General features: G+C 42.6%; 2 protein-coding genes across 6 annotated transcripts in view; both read left to right on the top strand.

Moving 5' to 3' along the window:
• The window catches only part of pfkla (phosphofructokinase, liver a), a 69,484-nt gene extending 59,879 nt beyond the window's left edge, over nucleotides 1-9,605 (top strand). For all 3 annotated transcript variants that reach the window (XM_036959536.1, XM_036959534.1, XM_036959537.1), the window contains 6 exons: nucleotides 3,935-4,099; nucleotides 5,561-5,622; nucleotides 5,878-5,989; nucleotides 6,203-6,302; nucleotides 8,154-8,259; nucleotides 8,399-9,605. In XM_036959536.1, the coding sequence (XP_036815431.1) occupies nucleotides 3,935-4,099; nucleotides 5,561-5,622; nucleotides 5,878-5,989; nucleotides 6,203-6,302; nucleotides 8,154-8,259; nucleotides 8,399-8,546 (693 nt within the window). In that variant the 3' untranslated portion in view covers nucleotides 8,547-9,605. The remainder of the gene's footprint in view (nucleotides 1-3,934; nucleotides 4,100-5,560; nucleotides 5,623-5,877; nucleotides 5,990-6,202; nucleotides 6,303-8,153; nucleotides 8,260-8,398) is intronic.
• A 7,014-nt stretch (nucleotides 9,606-16,619) lies between these two features.
• tmem169b (transmembrane protein 169b) lies at nucleotides 16,620-27,016 on the top strand. Of its 3 annotated transcripts, XM_036959533.1 has the most exons (4): nucleotides 22,322-22,529; nucleotides 23,102-23,381; nucleotides 23,444-23,791; nucleotides 25,514-27,016. In XM_036959533.1, exons 3-4 carry the CDS (start codon nucleotides 23,521-23,523, stop codon nucleotides 26,158-26,160), a joined length of 918 nt encoding a protein of 305 aa, XP_036815428.1. In that variant the 5' UTR covers nucleotides 22,322-22,529; nucleotides 23,102-23,381; nucleotides 23,444-23,520; the 3' UTR covers nucleotides 26,161-27,016. The 3 variants fall into 3 exon arrangements, with proteins under 3 accessions (XP_036815427.1, XP_036815428.1, XP_036815426.1); XM_036959532.1 differs by lacking the exon at nucleotides 22,322-22,529 and adding an exon at nucleotides 16,620-16,764 and having other exon boundaries at nucleotides 23,102-23,791; XM_036959531.1 differs by having other exon boundaries at nucleotides 22,325-22,529; nucleotides 23,102-23,791.
• The last annotated feature ends 396 nt before the right edge of the window (nucleotides 27,017-27,412 follow it).

The raw sequence follows: 27,412 nt of genomic DNA, 5'->3' as shown, positions 1-27,412 counted from the left end.
TGGGTTATTTCCAGTGTGGTCGTCTCTGGCAATAAGATGTCACGTGAATCTAGATTGACACTATAAACTCAATTTAAAAACATGAGGCCAACCAGAAGCCTAGACCAGACCCTTCATCTTCAACTCTGTTCCCTTAGCAGGGCCTGTTTTAGCATAGTAACACCACACAGAGGACTCATAATAGTTCATATGTTAGGAAGTTAAATATGCAATCCACTGTTGAAACAATAACAAACTGGACTCCCTGCCACTGTTTTGGAGAAATGTTATAGTTTTACCTTGTTTATAGTTGTAACCGTGTTTATAGTTGTAACCATGTTTATAGTTGTAACCATGTTTTAACCATGTTGTAACCATGTTTATAGTTGTAACCATGTTTATAGTTGTAACCATGTTTATAGTTGTAACCTTGTATCCATGTTTATAGTTGTAACCGTGTTTATAGTTGTAACCTTGTAACCATGTTTATAGTTGTAACCATGTTTATTGTTGTAACCATGTTTATAGTTGTATCCATGTTTATTGTTGTAACCTTGTTTATAGTTGTAACCGTGTTTATAGTTGTAACCGTGTTTATAGTTCTAACCATGTTTATAGTTGTAACCTTGTAACCATGTTTATAGTTGTAACCGTGTTTATAGTTGTAACCTTGTAACCATGTTTATAGTTGTAACCATGTTTATAGTTGTAACCATGTTTATAGTTGTAACCATGTTTATAGTTGTAACCATGTTTATAGTTGTAACCATGTTTATAGTTGTAACCGTGTTTATAGTTGTAACCGTGTTTATAGTTGTAACCATGTTTATAGTTGTAACCTTGTAACCATGTTTATAGTTGTAACCGTGTTTATAGTTGTAACCTTGTAACCATGTTTATAGTTGTAACCATGTTTATAGTTGTAACCATGTTTATAGTTGTAACCATGTTTATTGTTGTAACCTTGTTTATAGTTGTAACCGTGTTTATAGTTGTAACCGTGTTTATAGTTGTAACCATGTTTATAGTTGTAACCTTGTAACCATGTTTATAGTTGTAACCGTGTTTATAGTTGTAACCTTGTAACCATGTTTATAGTTGTAACCTTGTTTTAAGCATGTTTATAGTTGTAACCATGTTTATAGTTGTAACCATGTTTATAGTTTTAACCATGTTTATAGTTGTAACCATGTTTATAGTTGTAACCATGTTTATAGTTTTAACCATGTTTATAGTTGTAACCATGTTTATAGCTGTAACCATGTTTATAGTTGTAACCTTGTTTTAACCATGTTTATAGGTTTAACCATGTTTTAACCATGTTTATAGTTGTGTCCATGTTTATAGGTTTAACCATGTTTATAGTTGTAACCATGTTTATAGTTGTAACCATGTTTATAGTTGTAACCTTGTTTTAACCATGTTTATAGGTTTAACCATGTTTTAACCATGTTTATAGTTGTGTCCATGTTTATAGGTTTAACCATGTTTATAGTTGTAACCATGTTTATAGTTGTAACCTTGTTTTAACCATGTTTATAGTTGCAACCATGTTTATAGTTGTAACCATGTTTTAACCATGTTTTAACCATGTTTATAGTTGCAACCATGTTTATAGTTGTAACCATGTTTATAGTTGTAACCATGTTTTAACCATGTTTATAGTTATAACCATGTTGTAACCATGTTTATAGTTGTAACCATGTTTAGTTGTAACCATGTTTTAACCATGTTTATAGTTGTAACCATGTTGTAACCATGTTTATAGTTATAACCATGTTTAGTTGTAACCATGTTTTAACCATGTTTATAGTTTTAACCATGTTTATAGTTGTAACCATGTTTATAGTTGTAACCTTGTAACCATGTTTATAGTTGTAACCATGTTTTAACCATGTTTATAGTTGTAACCATGTTTATAGTTGTAACCATGTTTATAGTTTTAACCATGTTTATAGTTGTAACCATGTTTATAGTTGTAACCATGTTTTAACCATGTTTATAGTTGTAACCATGTTTATAGTTGTAACCATGTTTTAACCATGTTTATAGTTGTAACCATGTTTATAGTTGTAACCTTGTAACCATGTTTATAGTTGTAACCATGTTTTAACCATGTTTATAGTTTTAACCATGTTTATAGTTGTAACCATGTTTTATAGTTGTAACCTTGTAACCATGTTTATAGTTGTAACCTTGTAACCATGTTTATAGTTGTAACCATGTTTTAACCATGTTTATAGTTGTAACCATGTTTTAACCATGTTTATAGCTGTAACAATGTTGTAACCATGTTTATAGTTGTAACCATGTTTAGTTGTAACCATGTTTTAACCATGTTGGACCCATGTTTATAGGTTTAACCATGTTTATAGTTGTAACCTTGTTTTAACCATGTTTATAGTTGTAACCATGTTTTAACCATGTTTATAGTTGTAACCATGTTTATAGTTGTAACCATGTTTATAGTTGTAACCATGTTTTAACCATGTTTATAGTTGTAACCATGTTTTAACCATGTTTATAGCTGTAACAATGTTGTAACCATGTTTTAACCATGTTGGACCCATGTTTATAGGTTTAACCATGTTTATAGTTGTAACCTTGTTTTAACCATGTTTATAGTTGTAACCATGTTTTAACCATGTTTATGGTTGTAACCGTGTTTATAGTTGTAACCTTGTAACCATGTTTATAGTTGTAACCATGTTTATAGTTGTAACCATGTTTATAGTTGTAACCATGTTTTTTACCATGTTTATAGTTGTAACCATGTTTTAACCATGTTTTAACCATGTTTATAGTTTTAATCATGTTTATAGTTGTAACCATGTTTATAGATTTAACCATGTTTATAGTTGTAACCATGTTTATAGTTGTAACCATGTTTATAGTTGTAACCATGGTTTTTACCATGTTTATAGTTGTAACCATGTTTTAACCATGTTTTAACCATGTTTATAGTTGTAACCTTGTTTATAGTTGTAACCATGTTTTTTACCATGTTTATAGGTTTAACCATGTTTATAGTTGTAACCATGTTTATAGTTGTAACCATGGTTTTTACCATGTTTATAGTTGTAACCATGTTTTAACCATGTTTTAACCATGTTTATAGTTGTAACCATGTTTATAGGTTTAACCATGTTTATAGGTGTAACCTTGTTTTAACCATGTTTATAGTTGTAACCATGTTTTAACCATGTTTATAGTTGTAACCATGTTTATAGTTGTAACCATGTTTATAGTTGTAACCATGTTTTAACCATGTTTATAGTTGTAACCTTGTAACCATGTTTATAGTTGTAACCATGTTTATAGTTGTAACCATGTTTATAGTTGTACCCATGTTTTAACCATGTTTATAGTTGTAACCGTGTTTATAGTTGTAACCTTGTAACCATGTTTATAGTTGTAACCGTGTTTATAGTTGTAACCTTGTAACCGTGTTTATAGTTGTAACCATGTTTATAGTTGTAACCATGTTTTTTACCATGTTTATAGTTGTAACCATGTTTTAACCATGTTTTAACCATGTTTATAGTTTTAATCATGTTTATAGTTGTAACCATGTTTATAGATTTAACCATGTTTATAGTTGTAACCATGTTTATAGTTGTAACCATGTTTATAGTTGTAACCATGTTTTTTACCATGTTTATAGTTGTAACCATGTTTTAACCATGTTTTAACCATGTTTATAGTTGTAACCTTGTTTATAGTTGTAACCATGTTTTTTACCATGTTTATAGGTTTAACCATGTTTATAGTTGTAACCTTGTTTTAACCATGTTTATTGTTGTAACCATGTTTTAACCATGTTTATAGGTTTAACCATGTTTATAGGTGTAACCTTGTTTTAGCCATGTATGTAGGAACTGCAGATTGACCCTTTCAGTTGTGTCTCTAACCTTCCTCTCTCTGTCTGTCATCTGTCCGTCTCCTCCTCTCTTAGAGTTGTGATAAGATTAAGCAGTCGGCTTCAGGGACCAAGAGAAGGGTGTTCGTAGTGGAAACTATGGGAGGCTACTGTGGTTACCTGGCAACCTACGCCGGTATCGCTGTGGGAGCAGACGCTGCTTACATCTTCGAGGACCCCTTCAACCTCCAGGACCTAAAGGTGAAAACCAGGCTGCTGCTGGCATAGCACCTTATTCCCTACTCTGGTCCAAATTAGTTCACTAGGGTGCCATCTCAGACTAACAGTCTTAACTAGGGTGCCATCTCAGACTAACAGTCTTAACTAGGGTGCCATCTCAGACTAACAGTCTTCACTAGGGTGCCATCTCAGACTAACAGTCTTCACTAAGGTGCCATCTCAGACTAACAGTCTTCACTAGGGTGCCATCTCAGACTAACAGTCTTCACTAGGGTGCCATCTCAGAATAACAGTCTTCACTAGGGTGCCATCTCAGACTAACAGTCTTCACTAGGGTGCCATCTCAGACTAACAGTCTTCACTAGGGTGCCATCTCAGACTAACAGTCTTCACTAGGGTGCCATCTCAGACTAACAGTCTTCACTAAGGTGCCATCTCAGACTAACAGTCTTCACTAGGGTGCCATCTCAGACACTCACACAGTCTTAATTTATCCCAGACAGACCACAGTCATTTCATATGGATGTACTGTAGGTTAGGCTTCCTGAACAGAGTGATACATGATCCATGTACTGTAGGTTAGACTTCCTGAACAGAGCGATACATGATCCATGTACTGTAGGTTAGACTTCCTGAACAGAGCGATACATGATCCATGTACTGTAGGTTAGACTTCCTGAACAGAGTGATACATGATCCATGTACTGTAGGTTAGACTTCCTGAACAGAGTGATACATGATCCATGTACTGTAGGTTAGGCTTCCTGAACAGAGTGATACATGATCCATGTACTGTAGGTTAGACTTCCTGAACAGAGTGATACATGATCCATGTACTGTAGGTTAGACTTCCTGAACAGAGCGATACATGATCCATGTACTGTAGGTTAGACTTGCTGAACAGAGTGATACATGATCCATGTACTGTAGGTTAGACTTGCTGAACAGAGTGATACATGATCCATGTACTGTAGGTTAGACTTCCTGAACAGAGTGATACATGATCCATGTACTGTAGGTTAGACTTCCTGAACAGAGCGATACATGATCCATGTACTGTAGGTTAGACTTCCTGAACAGAGGGATAAATGATCCATGTACTGTAGGTTAGACTTCCTGAACAGAGGGATAAATGATCCATGTACTGTAGGTTAGACTTGCTGAACAGAGTGATACATGATCCATGTACTGTAGGTTAGACTTCCTGAACAGAGTGATACATGATCCATGTACTGTAGGTTAGACTTCCTGAACAGAGTGATACATGATCCATGTACTGTAGGTTAGACTTCCTGAACAGAGTGATACATGATCCATGTACTGTAGGTTAGACTTCCTGAACAGAGCGATACATGATCCATGTACTGTAGGTTAGACTTCCTGAACAGAGTGATACATGATCCATGTACTGTAGGTTAGACTTCCTGAACAGAGTGATACATGATCCATGTAGTCTTAATAAATACGACCCTGGCCTTTCAGACTAACGTGGAGCATCTCGCAGAGAAGATGAAGGAAGACATCCAGAGGGGTCTGGTGCTGAGGTAAGACCCCATTATAGAGGTTAACCACAAGACACCATTATAGAGGTTAACAACAAGACATCCAGAGGGGTAGTTAATATAGTGAATGATAGGATCTCGATGGTTCTGTCTCTATAGGACAGTTATAGTGAATGATGGGATCTCGATGGTTTTGTCTCTGTAGGACAGTTATAGTGAATGATAGGATCTCGATGGTTCTGTTTCTGTAGGACAGTTATAGTGAATGATAGGATCTTGATGGTTCTGTCTCTGTAGGAATGAGAAGTGTCACCTTCACTACACCACTGATTTCATCCACAAGCTGTATTCTGCCGAGGGGAAGGGCATCTTCGACTGTAGGGTCAACGTGCTGGGGCACCTCCAGCAGGTACGGAACAAACACAACCACACTGTTAATGCTTACATGTTAAAATGCAACCTTATATTAAAAGGATGATGAGCTTGTTGATCAGGAAATGAGGGGATAGACTTAGATGATGTAGAATGTGAAGTGTATGAATGATCAAATATGGTTCCTAGAAGTTTTTCTTTCTGTTCTGTTTTCTGTTTTCTGTTTTCTTTCTCTCACCTGTCGTTCTAGGGAGGTGCACCAACACCCTTCGACAGAAACTGTGGCACCAAGCTGGGTGTGAAGGCTGTGCAGTGGCTCACAGAGAAGATGATCAACAACTTCAGACAAGGTACTGGATGTGTCTCGAATGGCACCCTATTCCCTACATAGTGCACTACTTTTGACTACGGCCCATAGGACTCTGGTTAAAAGTAGTGAACTATGAAGGGAATAGGGTGCCAAGGCTCTGGTTAAAGTAGTAAACTATGAAGGGAATAGGGTGCCAAGGCTCTGGTTAAAGTAGTAAACTATGAAGGGAATAGGGTGCCAAGGCTCTGGTTAAAGTAGTGAACTATGAAGGGAATAGGGTGCCAAGGCTCTGGTTAAAGTAGTAAACTATGAAGGGAATAGGGTGCCAAGGCTCTGGTTAAAGTAGTGAACTATGAAGGGAATAGGGTGCCAAGGCTCTGGTTAAAGTAGTGAACTATGAAGACACTATAAGAGGAGGAGCTTTATCTCTGATTCAACAACATGTAGCCGTGGAAACAGGGTGGTAGATATACAGTGCCTTGCGAAAGTATTCGGCCCCCTTGAACTTTGCGACCTTTTGCCACATTTCAGGCTTCAAACATAAAGATATAAAACTGTATTTGTTTGTGAAGAATCAACAACAAGTGGGACACAATCATGAAGTGGAACGACATTTATTGGATATTTCAAACTTTTTTAACAAATCAAAAACTGAAAAATTGGGCGTGCAAAATTATTCAGCCCCTTTACTTTCAGTGCAGCAAACTCTCTCCAGAAGTTCAGTGAGGATCTCTGAATGATCCAATGTTGACCTAAATGACTAATGATGATAAATACAATCCACCTGTGTGTAATCAAGTCTCCGTATAAATGCACCTGCACTGTGATAGTCTCAGAGGTCCGTTAAAAGCGCAGAGAGCATCATGAAGAACAAGGAACACACCAGGCAGGTCCGAGATACTGTTGTGAAGAAGTTTAAAGCCGGATTTGGATACAAAAAGATTTCCCAAGCTTTAAACATCCCAAGGAGCACTGTGCAAGCGATAATATTGAAATGGAAGGAGTATCAGACCACTGCAAATCTACCAAGACCTGGCCGTCCCTCTAAACTTTCAGCTCATACAAGGAGAAGACTGATCAGAGATGCAGCCAAGAGGCCCATGATCACTCTGGATGAACTGCAGAGATCTACAGCTGAGGTGGGAGACTCTGTCCATAGGACAACAATCAGTCGTATATTGCACAAATCTGGCCTTTATGGAAGAGTGGCAAGAAGAAAGCCATTTCTTAAAGATATCCATAAAAAGTGTTGTTTAAAGTTTGCCACAAGCCACCTGGGAGACACACCAAACATGTGGAAGAAGGTGCTCTGGTCAGATGAAACCAAAATTGAACTTTTTGGCAACAATGCAAAACGTTATGTTTGGCGTAAAAGCAACACAGCTCATCACCCTGAACACACCATCCCCACTGTCAAACATGGTGGTGGCAGCATCATGGTTTGGGCCTGCTTTTCTTCAGCAGGGACAGGGAAGATGGTTAAAATTGATGGGAAGATGGATGGAGCCAAATACAGGACCATTCTGGAAGAAAACCTGATGGAGTCTGCAAAAGACCTGAGACTGGGACGGAGATTTGTCTTCCAACAAGACAATGATCCAAAACATAAAGCAAAGTCTACAATGGAATGGTTCAGAAATAAACATATCCAGGTGTTAGAATGGCCAAGTCAAAGTCCAGACCTGAATCCAATCGAGAATCTGTGGAAAGAACTGAAAACTGCTGTTCACAAATGCTCTCCATCCAACCTCACTGAGCTCGAGCTGTTTTGCAAGGAGGAATGGGAAAAAATGTCAGTCTCTCGATGTGCAAAACTGATAGAGACATACCCCAAGCGACTTACAGCTGTAATCGCAGCAAAAGGTGTAATCGTCAACTTCTACCATTCCAGGTCGTGTGTTCGTCAACGCCCCAGACACAGCGTCTGTCATCGGCTTCAGTAAGAAGGTCCTGTCCTTCATCCCTGTGACTGAACTTAAGGCACAGACTGACTTTGAGTGAGTAGAGTACCACAGCTGTTGTCCATCTATCCAAACCTGTTGTCATGAAGTGCTTTACAATGTGGTTTTTAGAGTGTGTGTCATTTTAGTCTCTAAGCAGGCAGTCAAATTTCTCTTCCACCCCCTCCCCCCATAGGCACCGGATGCCCAAGGTCCAGTGGTGGCAGAACCTGCATCAGATTCTGAAGATGTTGGCCAAGCACCAGACCAGCTTCAGCGAGTACGTCCCTGGAGAGATAGAACATGTGACCCGACGCTCTCTCAGCATCGACACTGGCTTCTAGAACACATACTAACCCTGGACTGTAGACACCAGCTTCTAGAACACACACTAACCCTGGACTGTAGACACCGGCTTCTAGAACACACACTAACCCTGGACTGTAGACACCGGCTTCTAGAACACATATTAACCCTGGACTGTAAACACCGGCTTCTAGAACACACACTAACCCTGGACTGTAGACACCGGCTTCTAGAACACATACTAACGCTGGACTGTAGACACCGGCTTCTAAGCACTGGGCTCCAACCCTGGAATGTCACTCCCAACTTGTCTGTCTTCCCTGTTTATCTAAAAAGGGGTCCTTATATCTGTACTGTGTCTGAGACTACCTAGACATCAGGCCCTTATATATGTACTGTGTCTGAGACTACCTAGACATCAGGTCCTTATATGTGTACTGTGTCTGAGACTACCTAGACATCAGGCCCTTATATCTGGACTGTGTCTGTCGTCTAGTACACCAGATGATATTTGGTCTATACTGGTCACTAGTCTATACTGGTTTAAAGACTATACTGGTCACTAGTCTATACTGGTTTAAAGACTATTCTGGTCACTAGTTGGTCTATACTGGTTTAAAGACTATACTGGTCACTAGTCTATACTGGTTTAAAGACTATTCTGGTCACTAGTTGGTCTATACTGGTTTAAAGACTATACTGGTCACTAGTCTATACTGGTTTAAAGGCTAATCTGGTCACTAGTTGGTCTATACTGGTTTAAAGGCTAATCTGGTCACTAGTTGGTCTATACTGGTTTATTCTTTGCCATTGTAATGAAAATGTTGTGCGACAATCCATCTGTTTTGTCATCTTGTGGGACCTTGTCATGTGTGTGCCTTGTCATGTGTGTGCCTACATGTAATCCTGAACAAATTACTGATGCCTATACAGTCAAAGTAGAACACTGGAAATCAGCTATTACTATTCTGGATGTGTCTGTCTGTACAAGATGTTAAGAATAGCAATAGTCGCCAAAATAGAAATGTGAATTAATGTCATTGTGATTTAAAGATGTAATATAAAGTAACGTCATAAATAAAAACATTTGAAAGTTCTTCTCAGATTATCAGATTTTATTTTAAATATAAATACAACTGCGTTTTGAATAATGTATGTTAACAATCGTTTATAAATAAGTATGCATATGTTCTAATGAAAGATGGACCACTGAAGTCTGTATTTAGCTGGTACTGTATCATTGTTGACCACTAAAAGATCACGCCCCCCTCAGAGAGAGGAACACAGCTGCATGTGAGCTCTCACAATGTTTGTTTTTTTACAAAAGGATAGATTTGGAGTTAGATAAACTTGGATTTTTCGGCAGGGACATATGCAGGATGCTACCCTCCACAGCATGGCCTTTCGCTCCAGATCAAAACTCATAACCTACAACTCATATTTGACCCAAATTAACCGGAGAGATTATAGCTTCAAAGGTTTCCTTTTTCCAAGCTACACCGACGGTGCTTTAGCTAACAAACAGCAGAGACCAAAGGACACCATCCAACCTGGAACTGAGCTGCCAGGCTTGAAAGGACAGACCAGATACAACTTCCATCAGCACCGAGGTGTGAAGTAAACGGTGTCGAGGCCTTTGGGCCCAACAAGTGGCAGGAGTCTTTGACGCGCCCTCCTGTTTAAGACCATTCACTGGCATTTTCTACAAGAAATCTGCCTCCAGAAATATAAGCTTCCTCCAAGTGGGTGTGACACCTACTCCCGTTACCTGCTACACTGCTGCTTGGATTCCACCTGGCGATCTGTTCACCGTCTGCCCTGGCCTGTCTCCCCCTGTCTGTTACAGGTACCTCCACTTCACTCACTCCTCTTTCCCTGGCCTGTCTCCCCCTGTCTGGTACAGGTACGCCCACCACACTCACCCCTCTCTCCCTGGCCTGTCTCCCCCTGTCTGGTACAGGTACCCCCACCACACTCACTTTTGAAGATCTTATTCTGTTGGTACTCCAAAATGTCCCAGAAACATCACAAAAGGTCCTTTTTGTTCGATAATGTCCTTCTTTATGTCCCAAAAATGTCAATTTATTTGGCGCGTTTGATTCAGAAATACACCAGTTTCAACTCGCCCAACATGCCTACAAAGTATCTAATAAGTTACCTGTAAACTTGGTCCAAATATTACCCTAAAACGTAAATAATCAATCAAATTTAAAACGGAATAAACTGTTTCTAATACCGGATAAAAACAACGTGGAGCACTTTCCTGTTCACGCACCAAACAGTAGAGTCCACCTGGAGTGATACTTACAATGAATAGGACTACTTCTTCATTTCTCAAAAGAAAAACATTGAACAATTTCTAAAGACTGTTGACATTTAGTGGAAGCCATAGGAACTGCAACCAAGTTCCTAACCATAAGGGAGTCCCATAGAAAACTATTGGAAAATCCTATGACCTCAATTTATTTTTCCCTGGATGGTTTGTCCTCTGGTTTTCGCCTACCAAATCAGTTACACTCACAGGCATGATTTTAACAGTTTTAGAAACTACAGTGTTTTCTATCTATGTGCATATCCTATCTTCTGGGCCTGAGTAACAGGCAGTTTACTTTGGGCACGCTTTTCATCCAGATTTCAAAATACTGCCCCCTACCCAAGGGGGGTTAAGGAAGAGTGTTTTGAATACCGTTAGCCTTTCTGGTTATAACCTTTTTCAGCAAGACAGATCTTACAAAGGTGGGGGAGTGGCAATCTTTACCTTAAACAATTTGATTTGCTGGTTAAACTTTCAAAAAGTTATTTGTTGCAATCGTCCTCAATAAGCACTGGCCTGTACCCTACCTGCCCTAAAGCTCTCTCCTGGCCCCTTACACTAAGTCTGAATTTGTCCTGCTTGGTGACCTAAACTGGACCAAGTCCTAAATCTTTCTCAGATTATCACCAATCCCACAAGGTATTATTACCTAGGCAAGTCAGTTAAGAACAAATTCTTATTTTCAATGACAGCCTAGGAACAGTGGGTTAACTGCCTGTTCAGGGGCAGAATGACAGATTTGTACCTTGTCAGCTCGGGGATTTGAACCATCCGGTTACTAGTCCAACGCTCTAACCACTAGGCTACCCTGCCGACTCCAAACGCCCAGAAAAGGCTACTCTTCTTGATGAGTAGCAGGTATCAGTCTGTTGTTTTCTGGAATGACCTTGATCACTGTTTTTACAGCCTGTGTTCGTAATGGCTGCTCAGTGAAACGACCTGTCCTGATGTGTCATAGACGCTTGCTAAAAAAACTTTACTGAGCAAGCCTTCCTTCATGATCTGGCCTCTATAAAATGGTATAGAATCACCTTGATCCCCTCTGTCGAAGACGCTTGGACCTTTTTTTTATATTTTCAGTGGTATTGTTAACACGCCCCCATGAATAAAATGAGAATTAAAAACAGGTTTAGCCCCTGGTTCGACCGTGATCTTGCAGAGTTACTCCACCTCAAGAATTGCATTTGGCGAAAGGCTCGGCAGATGCATGTTCAGGCAAGAAATATAAATATTTCTATATATATTAGAAATATGTGGTTATCCGGAAGGCCTGTCACGTTCTGACCTTAGTTCCTCTGTTTTGTCTTTTGTTTTAGTATGGTCAGGGCGTGAATTGGGTGGGTTGTCAATGTTAGTTTGTCTATGATTTTCTATTTCTGTGTTTGGCCTGGTATGGTTCTCAATCAGAGGCAGCTGTCAATTGAGAACCATATTTAGGTAGCCTGTTTTCCATTGTGTTTTGTGGGTGGTTATTTTCAGTCTTAGTGTGTCTGCACCAGACAGAACTGTTTTGGTTGTTTATTTGTTGTTTGTTATTCAGTGTTCAGTTTTTTCATTAAATAAGATGAACACTTACCACGCTGCGCTTTGGTCCTCACCTTCTTCCCACAACAGCCGTTACAGAACCACCCACCAAGAAAGGACCAAGCAGCGTGGTAACAGGCAGCAGCAGCGGCCGGAATCGCAAGACTCCTGGACATGGGAGGAGATTTTGGACGGCAAGGGACCCTGGGCACAGGCTGGAGAATATCGCCGCCCCAGGCTGAGCTGGAGGCAGTGAAAGCCGAAAGGCGGTGGTATGAGGAGGCAGCACGGTGGCGTGGTTGGAAGCCCGAGAGGCAGCCCCAAAAATGTATTGGGGGGAGGCACACGGGGAGTGTGGCTAAGTCAGGTAGAAGACCTGAGCCAACTCCCCGTGCATACAGTGGAGAGAGTGGGACCGGGCAGGCGCCGTGTTATGCCGTGAGGTGTCCCCGGTGCGTGTGCATAGCCCGGTGCGGTACATTGCAGCGCCTTGTATCGGACGGGCTGGAGTGGGCATCGAGCCAGGTGCCATGAAGCCGGCTCAACGCATCTGGTCTCCAGTGCGTCTCCTCGGGCAGGTGTACATGGCACCAGCCCTACGCATGGTATCCCCGGTTCGCCAGCACAGCCCAGTGTGGGCTATTCCACCTCGCCGCACTGGCCTGGCTACGGGGAGCATTCAACCAGGTAAGGTTGGGCAGGCTCGCTGCGCGAGACCTCCAGTGCGCCTCCACGGTCCGGTCTGTTCGGTGCCGCCTCCACACACCAGCCCTCCGGTGGCAGCCCCCCGCACCAGGCTGTCTCTCCATCTCCTCCCTACATGTGCTCCCGCCTGTCCAGCACTCCCTGAGCCTTCCTCCTGCTGCCAGTCTCCCGTCTGTCCGTCCGGCGCTGCCAGAGTCTCCCGTCTGTCCGTCCGGCGCTGCCGGAGTCTCCCGTCTGTCCGTCCGGCGCTGCCGGAGTCTCCCGTCTGTCCGTCCGGCGCTGCCGGAGTCTCCCGTCTGTCCGTCCGGCGCTGCCGGAGAGGCGGAGCAGAACTATGGTGTTGTGGGGTCCACGTCCCGTGCCAGAGCCGCCACCGCAGACAGACACCCACCCAGACCCTCCCCTATAGGTTTGGCTTTTGCGGCCGGAGTCCGCACCTTTGGGGGGGGGGGGGGGGGGGGGGGGGGTACTGTCACGTTCTGACCTTAGTTCCTTTGTTTTGTCTTTTGTTTTAGTATGGTCCGGGCGTGAATTGGGTGGGTTGTCTATGTTAGTTTGTCTATGATTTTCTATTTCTGTGTTTGGCCTGGTATGGTTCTCAATCAGAGGCAGCTGTCAATTGAGAACCATATTTAGGTAGCCTGTTTTCCATTGTGTTTTGTGGGTGGTTATTTTCAGTCTTAGTGTGTCTGCACCAGACAGAACTGTTTTGGTTGTTTATTTGTTGTTTGTCATTCAGTGTTCAGTTTTTTCATTAAATAAGATGAACACTTACCATGCTGCGCTTTGGTCCTCACCTTCTTCCCACGACAGCCGTTACAAGGCCAGTTAGTTACTTTAAGAAGCCGTTCTCTCTCTGTGGGTCTAACCCCAAGAACTTCTGGAAAACGGTTAAAGATCTGGAGAATAAACCCTCCTCCTCACAGCTGCCCATGTCCCTTAAAGTTGATGATGTGGTTGTAACTGACAAGAAGCACATGGCTGAGCTCTTTAATCACCACTTCATTAAGTCAGGATTCCTATTTGACTCAGCCATGGCTCCTTGCCCGTCCAAAATGTCCTAATCTCCCACCCCTTCTAATGTGACTATGCTCGATGCTTCTCCCTCTTTTTCCCCGCTACAAAGTTTCTCCCTGCAGGCGGTCACTGCGTCCGAGGTGCTAAAGGAGCTCCTTAAACTTGACCCCCAAAAAACATCTGGGTCAGAGAGACAGTAATGCTTTGTAGGTTAGCAGTAAAACCTTGAAATCAGCCCTAGTCTTAACAGGAAGCCAGTGTAGGGAGGCTAGCACTGGAGTAATATGATCCAAGTTTTTGGTTCTAGTCAGGATTCTAGCAGCCGTATTTAGCACTAACTGAAGTGACAAAACCTGCCTGTTTTGCATGTCATTTTGGCATTAATACGTTTCACATATCAGTATCAATGTAAAAAATATTTTAAAATTAAGTAGAATGAGCTAATAAAGCCGCATACAAACATGGTCTCTTCTTTGTTTTCTTGAGTAAAGCAGCTCCAAAATGCAGGTGAATCAGCCTGACTCAGTGGTTTCTGTGGTGGTGGGGAAATAATAAGTATTTCACAGTGATTGGTTCAGTGTTCTGTCACTCATGGGGACACTACGTCATTACTAAGTCTATGGTTAGAGCAAAACAATTCAAGCCATTTGGGTGCTGCCATGGAGTTACATGAGAGGTGCCCATCCAAAAAGGCTCAAGGTCATTGGCCACAGAAAAAAAGGATGTCAAATCATGTTATATCTACAGTAGCTTTGATTGGATTTATCATGTCAACATCTTTCTTTCAAAATCTCATCATGAATCTAGTCGACAATCTACTGGCAAATCCCTTTTAGAAGAGAAATAATGATAGATAGATAAATAGACTGTATCGGTTCTCATCAGCCATTGAACATAACCATTACACAACAAGGTGGAAATTGCAAATTTAACAATGAGTGGATTGGAAGGAATCAGTGACAGTGGCTTTATGGTCCCAAATCTGGTATTAAGGGGCTCTTTTCCAAGTTTAAAATGATTAACATTCAACATTGGCCATGCTGTCAATGAAGCATGCTTTGTGCCGTGCTCAAAACAACTGTTAACTCAGAACTGCGAAAACTTGACTTCAGTGAGTTCAAGACAACTGGGAAGTCGGTAATAAACGAGCTCCTACTGTGGAAAATAAGTTTTGAACGGTCATCCAACTCAGAATTGTAAATCTGGCTTCTTTCTAGAGCTACGACCTGAAGATCAATGACGCCATCATGATTCGACCTAGTTTTTTCCCCCCAAGTTCCCAGTTGTTTTGAAAAAAATCCAGAGAATACCAGACTTTAATGACAAAATTTGCCCACAAAGGACCACCATGCCACCTTCCTGTTCAAGTGAGCACAGCACAACAAGGTGAGTCCAAAAATGTATTGTATGCTGCTGTATAAATGGTGTAATATGCCAGGGAGATATGTATACTGTAGCTAAGAAAGCACTACTAAGTGTATATTGTGTAGTAAGCTGTTAGTAGCCCATACCCTGGGGCAGCAGGGTAGCCTAGTGGTTAGAGCGTTGGACTAGTAACCGAAAGGTTGCAAGTTCAAATCCCAGACTAGTAACTGAAAGGTTGCAAGTTCAAATCCTGACAAGGTACAAATCTGTCGTTCTTTGAAAACAAGAAATTTGTTCTTAACTGACTTGCCTAGTAAAATAAAGGTAAAAAATATGCCTCACCCTAATAATTTGGTCTATTTTCACCTCTTAATTTCACCTACTTGGTGGTGCCTTCTGCCTTCTGGTGGTGCCTTCTGCACCACCTACTTGGTGGTGCCTTCTGTTTTAGAGAAGTGAAATCATTGAATATTGTAAGAGCTTTCATTGTCTGCTTAAATGACACCTTTATTTATCCTACGGTTCTGACTTGGTGTACAGAGAACGACCCATTTCTGAATTCTGTCGCTGTACATTTCAAAAGTGCTAAACAAATAGTTATATTGTCTACGTCCGTACGTCACGGACTGCCTCTTATCCGCTTGTCGTCCCCTTATGCCATAGTTTGTACATCTCAATTATCAGTAGAAACCACATTTGTTTAAGCAAGTCAGCCATATCAGCTATGTTTTTTTTAAAGGCAGTAAATTAGTCCGCTGATAGACAGGTGTAGCAGTGGTAAGATGTTGGGACAGCTTTATACAGGCCCTAACAGTTTGTGGTCACCGTTATAGTGAAATTCATGTATTTTTTTGTGTTGTGCAGTGGTTTTGCTGGCATGCATCCCATTTATTTTATTTTTTGTCCCACCAAGATTGATATGCTAAAATCGCCACTGCCCGCTTCATATTTATTCATACTATCTTCCAGTTTCTTCCTTTTTCCCTTGTCCGCCATCTTCACCGCATCCGCAGTCCTTCAACGCAATCCTCCCCTCTCCCAGGCAAACCTTGCTGTGGATTAGCGTTTTCATCGCAGTTCCATATCTACACGGGATTGGCCAGGACAGCGGTGGAGGGGCGGGGTTAATGGTATTCTGGAATACAGTTTACGACGCCCATCTGGAATCCCACACCCAGGGTTGCCATATCCGCAGTTTTCAGTCAAATCGGGCTACTTTGAAAACGATGTTGCGGTTGAAAATGTATTGTTAACGGGTTGCCGGTTTTGGGGCTACTAAATTGCACCGCGGCCGCCATGGCGTTTCTCAGGCAGGAGCAGTCTGTTGCTGAGTGAGTGGGTGGTGGGGAGGGCCGGAGGGGTGTGTGTGTCTTGTTAGTGCACAGCAGCATGTAGTTTAGTCCACTACTGGCTAAATTGCTTGCTATTTAACTTGTCATAATGCGCAAGTGGACATTTTGAAATTGAGGTTTTGGAACTCCCTCTCGTGCTTCTGTGATGAGGAAAAGTACTCAATGAAATTGACATTTAAATGTGGAGAATGATACATTTGCATCTGTTGGCCATCAAGTAGCCTATTTATATTCCATAGTGGGCTACCACTTCATGGGTTGATGTTGGAATGACTATATAACTGGAGTCCTTGCAGATCAATTTGTGCCACTTGTGTAGTTTACCTGGACCTGTCAAAACACATTGAATATATAGCCTGTAACTTCAGTTTATTGTTGTTGTAACCTTATGTTATTGTTGTTGTTGTAACCTTGTTTAGTTCATTAAATTGGCAGTTATTAAAGCTCTATCACAGATTGACAGTAACAGTCAGTGAGATTAGGCTAAAGGTTTTAAAAAAATAAACTCTGGCTGTTGTTGACAAGCACATTTGGTTAATTTACATATTATTATTTAATTCAGTGATTGAAATGATGACCACAGCCTCAGTAGTCTGTTCCAGCTGGCTATTGGGAAACACAAGTACTTCTTACCTCGAAATCGCCACACTATTCATGTTGAATAAATTACTCTGTTAATTTGAGCTAAGCAAGCTGCTGAAATCATCTTGTCTAGGCTACTGTAGACTATCTGATATATATGAGATGTAGACCTATCAGGGGCTATAGGCTAAATACATCTAACTAAGCAAACCATGGCAAAGTTGAATTACAATCATAAACACAGATTTTAGTATGTAGCCTATGCCTATTGAAATTAAATGGGCCATTTCTAACTGTTTGTAGTCTTAACATCTGGCACATATTAACGGCAGAATTGGCAGAAAATAGCCTAACATGCGTTTTTTTTAATTCGTCAAAATGTTTCTTACTCAGAGATTTCCTCTGTCCAACTTTCCTCATTCAAACTCTCTTGTCAGATTTATCTATAGTTATGCACATGCGTAAAATGGATTTATTTACAATTATAAACTTGGTTTGAGCCATGAATGCTGATTGGACAAAAAACGTGGTATATCAGACCGTATACAATGGGTATGACAAAAAATGACTTTTACATTGGTAACCAGTTTATAATAGCAATAAGGCACCCTGGGGGGTTGTGGTACATAGCCAATATATGGCTGTATCCAGGCACTCCACGTTGTGTCATGTTAAGAACAAATTTTATTTGTCACATGGGCCGAATACAACAGACCTTACGGTGAAATGCCGACTTACAAGCCCTTAACCAACAATGCAGTTTTAAGAAAAATACCTCAAAAAATAATAGTAACAAATAATTAAAGAGCAGCAGTAAAATACCAATGTGGAGGCTATATACAGGGAGTACCGGTACAGAGTCAATGTGGAGGCTATATACAGGGAGTACCGGTACAGAGTCAATGTGGAGGCTATATACAGGGGGTACCGGTACAGAGTCAATGTGGAGGCTATATACAGGGAGTACCGGTACAGAGTCAATGTGGAGGCTATATACAGGGAGTACCGGTACAGAGTCAATGTGGAGGCTATATACAGGGAGTACCGGTACAGAGTCAATGTGGAGGCTATATACAGGGAGTACCGGTACAGAGTCAATGTGGAGACTATATACAGGGGGTACCGGTACAGAGTCAATGTGGAGGCTATATACAGCGGGTACCGGTACAGAGTCAATGTGGAGGCTATATACAGGGAGTACCGGTACAGAGTCAATGTGGAGGCTATATACAGGGGGTACCGGTACAGAGTCAATGTGGAGGCTATATACAGGGAGTACCGGTACAGAGTCAATGTGGAGACTATATACAGGGAGTACCGGTACAGAGTCAATGTGGAGGCTATATACAGGGAGTACCGGTACAGAGTCAATGTGGAGGCTATATACAGGGGGTACCGGTACAGAGTCAATGTGGAGGCTATATACAGGGGGTACCGGTACAGAGTCAATGTGGAGGCTATATACAGGGGGTACCGGTACAGAGTCAATGTGGAGGCTATATACAGGGGGTACCGGTACAGAGTCAATGTGGAGGCTATATACAGGGGGTACCGGTACAGAGTCAATGTGGAGACTATATACAGGGGGTACCGGTACGAGTCAATGTGGAGGCTATATACAGGGGGTACTGGTACAGAGTCAATGTGGAGGCTATATACAGGGGGTACTGGTACAATGTGGAGGCTATATACAGGGGTACCGGTACAGAGTCCATGTGGAGGCTATATACAGGGGGTACCGGTACATAGTCAATGTGGAGGCTATATACAGGGGGTACTGGTACAATGTTGAGGCTATATACAGGGTGTTACAGTACAGAGTCAATGTGGAGACTATATACAGGGTGTTAGGGTACAATGTGCGGGGGCACCGGTTAGTGGAGGTAATTAAGGTAAAATATATACATGTGGGTAGAGTTATTAAAATGACTATGCACAGATAATAACAGAGAGTAGCAGCAGTGTGTGGGGGCAATGCAAATAGTCTGGGTAGCTATTTGACTAGATGTTCAGTCATCTTATGGCTTTGGGGTAGAATCTGTTTAGAAGCCTCTTGGACCTAGACTTGGTGCTCCGGTACCGCTTGCCATGCGGTAGCAGAGAGAAGAGTCTATGACTAGGGTGGCTGGAGTCTTTGACAATTTTTATTGCCTTCCTCTGACACCGCCTGGTATAGAGGTCCTGGATGGCAGGAAACTTGGCCCCAGTGATGTACTGGGCTGTTCACACTACCCTCTGTAGCGCCTTACGGTCGGAGGCCAAGCAGTTGCCATACCAGGCAGTAATGTAACCAGTCAGGATGCTCTCAATGGTGCAGCTGTAGAACCTTTATAGGATTTGAGTATCCATGCCAAATCTTTTCAGTCTCTTGAGGGGGAATGGGTTTTGTCATGCCCTGTTCACGACTGTCTTGGTGTGCTTTGACCATGTTAGTTTGTTGGTGATGTGGACACTAAGGAACTTGAAGCTCTCAACCTGCTCCACTACAGCCCCGTCGATGAGATTGGGAGCATGCACTGTCCTCCTTTTCCTGTAGTCCACAATCACAAGTCTTGATCACATTGAGGGAGAGGTTGTTATCCTGGCACCACACAGCCAGGTCTCTGACCTTCTCCCTTAATGCTGTCTCGTCGTTGTCGGTGATCAGGCCTACCACTGTTGTGTCATCGGCAAACTTAATGAGGGTGTTGGAGTCGTGCCTGGCCGTGCAGTCATGAGTGAACATGGAGTACAGGAGGGGACTGAGCACACACCCTGAGGGGCCCCCGTGGCTGATGTGTTGTTACCTACCCTTGCCACCAGGGGGCGGCCCGTCAAGAAGTCCGGGATCCAGTTGCAGAGGGAGGTGTTAAGTCCCAGGGTCCTTTGCTTAGTGATGAGCTTTGAGTTCACTATGGTGTTGAACGTTGAGCTGTAGTCAATGAATAGCATTCTCACATAAGTGTTCCTTTTGTCCAGGTGGATAAAGTGCAGTGTGGAGCGCAATAGAGATTGCATCATCTGTGGATCTGTTGGGGCGGTATGCAAATTGGAGTGGTTCTAGGGTTTCTGGGATAATGGTGTTGATGTGAGTCATGGCCAGCCTTTCAAAGCACTTCATGGCTACAGATGTGAGTGCTACGTGTTGGTTGTCATTTAGGTAGGTTACCTTTGTGTTCTTAGGCACAGGCACCACCATAGTGGTGGTCGGCTTGAAACTAGTTGGTATTACAGACTCAGACAGGGAGAGGTTAAAAATGTCAGTTAAGACACTTGCCATTTGGTCAGCGAATGCTAGGAGTTCACATCCTGATAATCTGTATGGCCCTGCGGCCTTGTGATTGTTGACCTGTTTAAAGGTCATTGGTTGCGGAGAGCTTGATCACACAGTCATCCGGAACAGCTGATGCTCTCATGCATGTTTCAGTGTTACTTGCCTCGAAGTGAGCATAGAAGAAATGTAGCTCGTCTGGCAGGCTTGTGTCACTGGGCAGCTCTCAGCTGTGCTTCCCTTTGTCATCTGTAATAGTTTGCAAGCCGACGCTTGTCAGAGCCGGTGTAGTATGATTCAATCTTAGTCCACGCTATGCCTGTTTGATGGTTCGTCGGAGGACATAGCGGGATTTCTAAGAAGCTTCCGCGTTAGAGTCCCGCTCCTAAAAAGCTGCAGCTCTAGCCTTTAGCTCAGTGAGGATGTTGCCTGTAATCCATGGCTTCTGGTTGGGGTATGTACTTACAGTCACTGTGGGGACGACATCATCGATGCACTTATTGATGAAGCTAGTGACTGATGTGGCGTACTCCTCAATGCCATCGGAAGAATTGCGGAACATATCCCCAGTCTGTGCAAAACAGTCCTGTAGCTTAGCATTTGCTTAATTTGACTGCTTTCTTATTGACCGAGTCACTGGTGCTTCCTGATTTAGTTTTTGCTTGTAAGCAGGAATCAGGAGGATGGTATTATGTTCAGATTTGCCAAATGGAGGGTGAGGGAGAGCTTTGTACGCGTCTCTGTGTGTGTGGAGTAAAGGTGGTCTAGATTTTTTTCTCTCTGGTTGCACATTTGGTAAAACTGATTTAAGTTTCCCTGCATTAAAGTCCTTGGCCACTAGGTGTGTCACCTCTGGGTGAGTGTCTTCCTGTTTGCTTATGGCCCTATACAGCTCATTGAGTGCGGTCTTAGTGCCAGCATCGGTCTGTGGTGGTATGTAGACAGCTACGAAAACTACAGATGAAAACTCTCTAGGTAGATAACTTGGTCTACAGCTTATCATGAGATACTTTACCTCAGGCGAGCAGAACCTCGAGACTTCCTTAGATATCGTGCACCAGCTGTTGTTTACAAATATACATAGACCGCCACCCCTTGTCTAACCAGAGGCTGCTGTTCTGTCATGCCGATAGAGTGTATAACCCGCCAGCTGTATGTTATTCATGTCGTCATCCAGCCACAACTCTGTGAAACATATGATTTTACAGTTTTTAATGTCCGTTGGTAGGATATATGTGCTTTTAGGTCATCCAATTTATTATCCAGTGATTGTATGCTGGCCAATAGAACGGATGGCAAAGGCAGATTAGCCACTTGTCAGTGGATCCTCACAAGGCACCCCATCTCTTTCCGCGATGGTGCTGTCCTCGTGCCTTATTGTTTAATCACTCCACGTTGGGTCATGTCAAGAACAGCCCTTAGCACCATACCCCGTCATGCCTTATTGCTTAATCAGAGCAGTCAAATTAGATAAATCATCCACTGATAGAAAATTATCTGGGCAGTTTAATAAGGGCAAATGATCTTTTCTCTTGCGACATAATCAAATTAGTTTATTAAGTCATGTCTTAGTTCGCAATAATTATTATTTTGATGTAAACCACATTTTGCGTTACAAGTTACGATATTCCTTCTTAATTGGCTCGGTAAAATTATGGGATAATTGTTTATTGTATAAATGTGGCAACTCCTCTCTTCCCTTGGAAAAAAAAAATGTTTATTTTTAGTCCTTTTGTGCTGGTTTTGTACGGTCAATGGGATACACATTTTGTGGTCCTGGCAACCCTGCCTATATCGGTGAACAGCGTAGTGGTGTGGAACCAACGTCTATCGAAGGGGTGTCGGATAAAATAACTACACACGAAAATAACACAACCACTATACCTCAGTTTCGGTGGTAAACCATTTTAAGGTAAGGCATATTGTCTTTGAGTGTAAATGCAAACGTTTTCCACGCCACCGGTATTTGTTTAGACAAAATAACAGATATCTGGGTGTGATGTGATTTAAAGGGAAAACATTGCCCCTTACGTTAGTTTCTCCGCTACCATTTAATGCTGATACAATCTACTGTAAACCTTTTGTCTGGTGCATTGATGCATAATGTGGCCTCCATGTTGAAAATGTACTTATGTTGTAATGGTGGGTTTTCACGGATCCATCGTTGTCAAAGCCGTGGTGAGGTTACATTAGTACATTGGTAGGGTAAACGTGACCCACTGCAGAAAATGGTGTCGACGCGGACAACCCTTTCATTCATTAAATTATATGAAATGTAGTTTTCTATGCCTATATACATTTGCAATGGAATTGTCAATGTGCATTTAAATCGATACGAAAAACAAGTGTATTCAATTAAATAATGCAGTAACATGAAGTGTAACCTAACCCCAGTGTTATTACTGGATGCATTACAGTGGCAGAAATATATTCGAAGCACTCCTAAAATTCTGACTGTTTCTTTCCTTTGTACAATTCTGTCAGTGCTTTCCTTCTGAGAATACCTGCTCTCACACAGAATGGACACGTGTAGGCAGCATTGTTTCCCAAGTGATCATTAGTCCCAGGCCAGTCAGGAGGTCTGGTCCAGAGAGGTGTCCCAGTCAGGAGGTAAGGCCTAGAGAGGTGTCCCAGTCAGGAGGTAATGCCTAGAGAGGTGTCCCAGTCAGGAGGTAAGGCCTAGAGAGGTCTCCCATCAGGAGGTAAGGCCTAGAGAGGTCTCCCAGTCAGGAGGTAAGGCCTAGAGAGGTGTCCCAGTCAGGAGGTAAGGCCTAGAGAGGTGTCCCCGTCAGGAGGTAGGGCCCAGAGAGTTGTCCCAGTCAGGAGGTAAGGCCTAGAGAGGTGTCCCAGCCCCAGTCAGGAGGTAAGGCCCAGAGAGGTGTCTTTCCCCTTAGTCAGTCAGTATGGCCCAGGCGGAGGCCCAGCCCAGTGGGGATAACAGCCCCCAGCTCATCTCCCTCCAGTCGGAGAGGTCAGAGGCATCAGGGAACCACGCAGAGGTGGGCTCCGCCAACCGGAGGAAGAGGAGGAGGAAGGAGCCCAGACCTGAGTCCATCATTGTGTATCGCTCAGACAATGAGAGGGGGCCCGGGGAGGAGCAGGTGGGAGAGGAGGGAAGTGCTGAGAGGAGCACCGAGGAGGGGGCCAAGTTCCTCAACACACCCACCGGCGAAGGTGAGACATCAGTGGTATGGTACGACAGGTGTATCGTTGGGTTGTTTCCATAACATAGCAGATATCTGACATGTCGTTCCCACTACAATATGTTTAGCTGCCTCTTCCCTCTGATAGCAAGCCCACTTCTATGCAAAGAATAATCATTCTGAAATGTATTTGGTGAACTGTGCTGTGTATGTTTTTGTATTCTGTCTTACTAGTGTCATCATGTTGTTGTTGTTGTTTATCTCCAGGAGGCTGGAGCTTACTAGTGTCATCATGTTGTTGTTGTTGTTTATCTCCAGGAGGCTGGACTTTACTAGTGTCATAATGTTGTTGTTGTTTGTCTCCAGGAGGTTGGAGCTTACTAGTGTCATCATGTTGTTGTTGTTGTTTACCTCCGGGAGGCTGGAGCTTACTAGTGTCATCATGTTGTTGTTGTTGTTTACCTCCGGGAGGCTGGAGCTTACTAGTGTCATCATGTTGTTGTTGTTGTTTACCTCCGGGAGGCTGGAGCTTACTAGTGTCATCATGTTATTGTTGTTTATCTCCAGGAGGCTGGAGCATACCAGTGTCATAATGTTGTTGTTGTTTATTTCCAGGAGGCTGGAGCTTACTAGTGTCATCATGTTGTTGTTGTTTGTCTCCAGGAGTTTGGAGCTTACTAGTTTCATGATGTTGTTGTTGTTTGACTTCAGGAGGCTTGAGCTTACTAGGTGTCATCATGTTATTGTTGTTGTTTGTCTCCAGGAGGCTGGAGCTTACTAGTGTCATCATGTGGTTGTTGTTTATCTCCAGGAGGCTGGAGCTTACTAGTGTCTTCATGTTGTTGTTGTTGTTTATCTACAGGAGACTGGAGCTTACTAGTGTCATCATGTTGTTGTTGTTGTTTATCTCCAGGAGGCTGGAGCTTACTAGTGTCATCATGTTGTTGTTGTTTATCTCCAGGAGGCTGGAGCTTACTAGTGTCATAATGTTGTTGTTGTTGTTTGTCTCCAGGAGGTTGGAGCTTACTAGTTTCATCATGTTGTTGTTGTTTGACTTCAGGAGGCTGGAGCTTACTAGGTGTCATCATGTTGTTGTTGTTTGTCTCCAGGAGGCTGGAGCTTACTAGTGTCATCATGTTGTTGTTGTGTTGTTGTTTATCTCCAGGAGGCTGGAGCTTACTAGTGTCATCATGTTGTTGTTGTTGTTTATCTCCAGGAGGCTGGAGCTTACTAGTGTCGTCATGTTGTTGTTGTTGTTTGTCTCCATGAGGCTGGAGCTTACTAGTGTCATCATGTTATTGTTGTTTATCTCCAGGAGGCTGGAGCTTACTAGTGTCATAATGTTGTTGTTGTTGTTTGTCTCCAGGAGGCTGGAGCTTACTAGTGTCGTCATGTTGTTGTTGTTGTTTGTCTCCATGAGGCTGGAGCTTACTAGTGTCATCATGTTATTGTTGTTTATCTCCAGGAGGCTGGAGCTTACTAGTGTCATAATGTTGTTGTTGTTGTTTGTCTCCAGGAGGCTGGAGCTTGCTAGTGTCATAATGTTGTTGTTTGTCTCCAGAAGGTTGGAGCTTACTAGTGTCATCATGTTGTTGTTGTTGTTTATCTCCAGGAGGCTGGAGCTTACTAGTGTCATAATGTTGTTGTTTATCTCCAGGAGGCTGGAGCTTACTAGTGTCATAATGTTGTTGTTATTTGTCTCCAGGAGGCTGGAGCTTACTAGTGTCATAATGTTGTTGCTGTTTATCTCCAGGAGGCTGGAGCGACAGGAGCATGCCCCCAGACAGCCGTTATGTGACCTTGACCGGCACCATCACCAGGGGGAAGAAGAAGGGTCAGGTGGTAGACATCCACGTTACTCTAACAGAGAGAGAACTCCGGGACATGGCCCTCTCTAAAGAACGTCTGGACGCTGAGTGTGAGAGGGGGCAGGGCTCCAAGTGTTCCTGTGGCTTGGGGTTCTTTCAGGGCCCCCATGTGATCCTCTGGAGCCTATTGTGTGCTCCCCTGGTATTCCTTATCGCCTTCATCACGTCGTTTTACTATGGAACGCTCACCTGGTACAACGTGTTCCTGGTCTACAACGAGGAGAGAACATTCTGGCACAAGATTACCATCTGCCCCTTCCTCATCATCTTCTACCCCATGCTGATCATGCCCATGGCCCTGTCCCTGGCTCTGTACTCCACCCTGGCGCAGGTCTCCTGGGTCTTTAGTGAGTGGTGGCTGTCTGTCCGCGACCTGGAGAAGGGGTTTTGTGGCTGGGCCTGTGGGAAGCTGGGGCTGGAGGACTGTTCTCCATATAGTATCGTGGAGCTGCTGGACTCTGACAACTTCTCAGGGAGCATGCAAGGGAATAACAAGGCCCCCGACGAGGATGCTCAGACGTCCTCTGTGTGAGACTGGGTTGTATTCACTAGGAAGCAAACGGGTCGAAACAGGTTAGAACTACCTGAACTTATCCGTTAATAAGAAACACTTTTTTGCAATGGTGTACCCACTAATGAATATAACCCTGGACTGGCATCATGGACACAAACTGGCATAGTTGTCATACTTTCACATTTTTCGATACCATCAAAAAAGCCGGTTATTGTTTTAACTTACACTTCTTACTAACCTCGCATTCTTACTGGTTGTTATTGAAGTGAACTCTGTGTTTACTGGGCCAATCACTATGTTGTTATGTTTAAAATGGTCTTATTTATTTGAATATTCCAACCACTAGCTAGTTTAGTTGTAAGTGTTGTCAATGGATGTTTTGTATCATAGGACGGGCTATTACAATCTGTTTAAATTAAATATACTGCAACATGAGGGTTGCTACAATACTGCCTAAAGTTTACTGTATACGTCACGGAGGATCAAACACAAGACCTATCTATCAAACATATTGATAGATTTCTGTTGAAAAACTGTTGCACTGAAATCCTCGATATAGGACAGGCAGGAAGTTACCTTTTAAATCTAATGTACTGTACCCGCATGAAGTAAAACTTGACCTTTCTCTCTTTGGGGTTGAAGAGATTACATTTTAAACTGTGGCAGGGTGGAAGGAACTCTGGGGCGTTCATTCAGCAGACAAGAATGTAGAATTAAGATTTGAAGGATCTAAAAGGATTTTGGTCAGTACCTCTGTTCTCTATATAAAGGTTCACCTGTGTGTGTTGTTCACTCACTCTTCACATCATGTTTGTTGCTCACCATGAGATAAACTGTATGGAAATAAAACCTGAATCATTTTCACAGTTCAACAGTGGGGTCATTTTGTCACGTTTTATCGTTCTATCTTTATGATGATTAGGAACCACTACATGACCAAAAGTTTGTGGACTCCGGCTCGTATAACATCTCATGGACCCCTGCTTGTTTAACCTATCATTCCATATAAATTACAATACTAAAAGTATATATACTAAAATATATTACAAGGCTAAAAGTATGTGGACACCTGTTCGTTTAACATCTCATTCCAAAATGATGGGTATTAATATGGAGTTGGTCCCCCCTTTGCTGCTATAACAGCCTCCACTCTTCTGGGAAGGCTTTCTACTAGATGTTGGAACTATGCTGCTATAACAGCCTCCACTCTTCTGGGAAGGCTTTCTACTAGATGTTGGAACTATGCTGCTATAACAGCCTCCACTCTTCA

This window comes from Oncorhynchus mykiss, chromosome 22, assembly GCF_013265735.2.
Source record: "Oncorhynchus mykiss isolate Arlee chromosome 22, USDA_OmykA_1.1, whole genome shotgun sequence".
Classification (NCBI taxonomy): Eukaryota; Metazoa; Chordata; class Actinopteri; order Salmoniformes; family Salmonidae; genus Oncorhynchus; species Oncorhynchus mykiss.
This window is presented reverse-complemented; position numbering and strand designations above follow the sequence as displayed.

Coding starts and splice junctions, on each gene's coding strand:
- tmem169b (XM_036959532.1), top strand. CDS start 23,521: ATGGCCCAGGCGGAGGCCCAGCCCAGTGGGGATAACAGCCCCCAGCTC. Junction 23,792..25,513: donor CAACACACCCACCGGCGAAG/GTGAGACATCAG, acceptor GTTTATCTCCAG/GAGGCTGGAGCGACAGGAGC.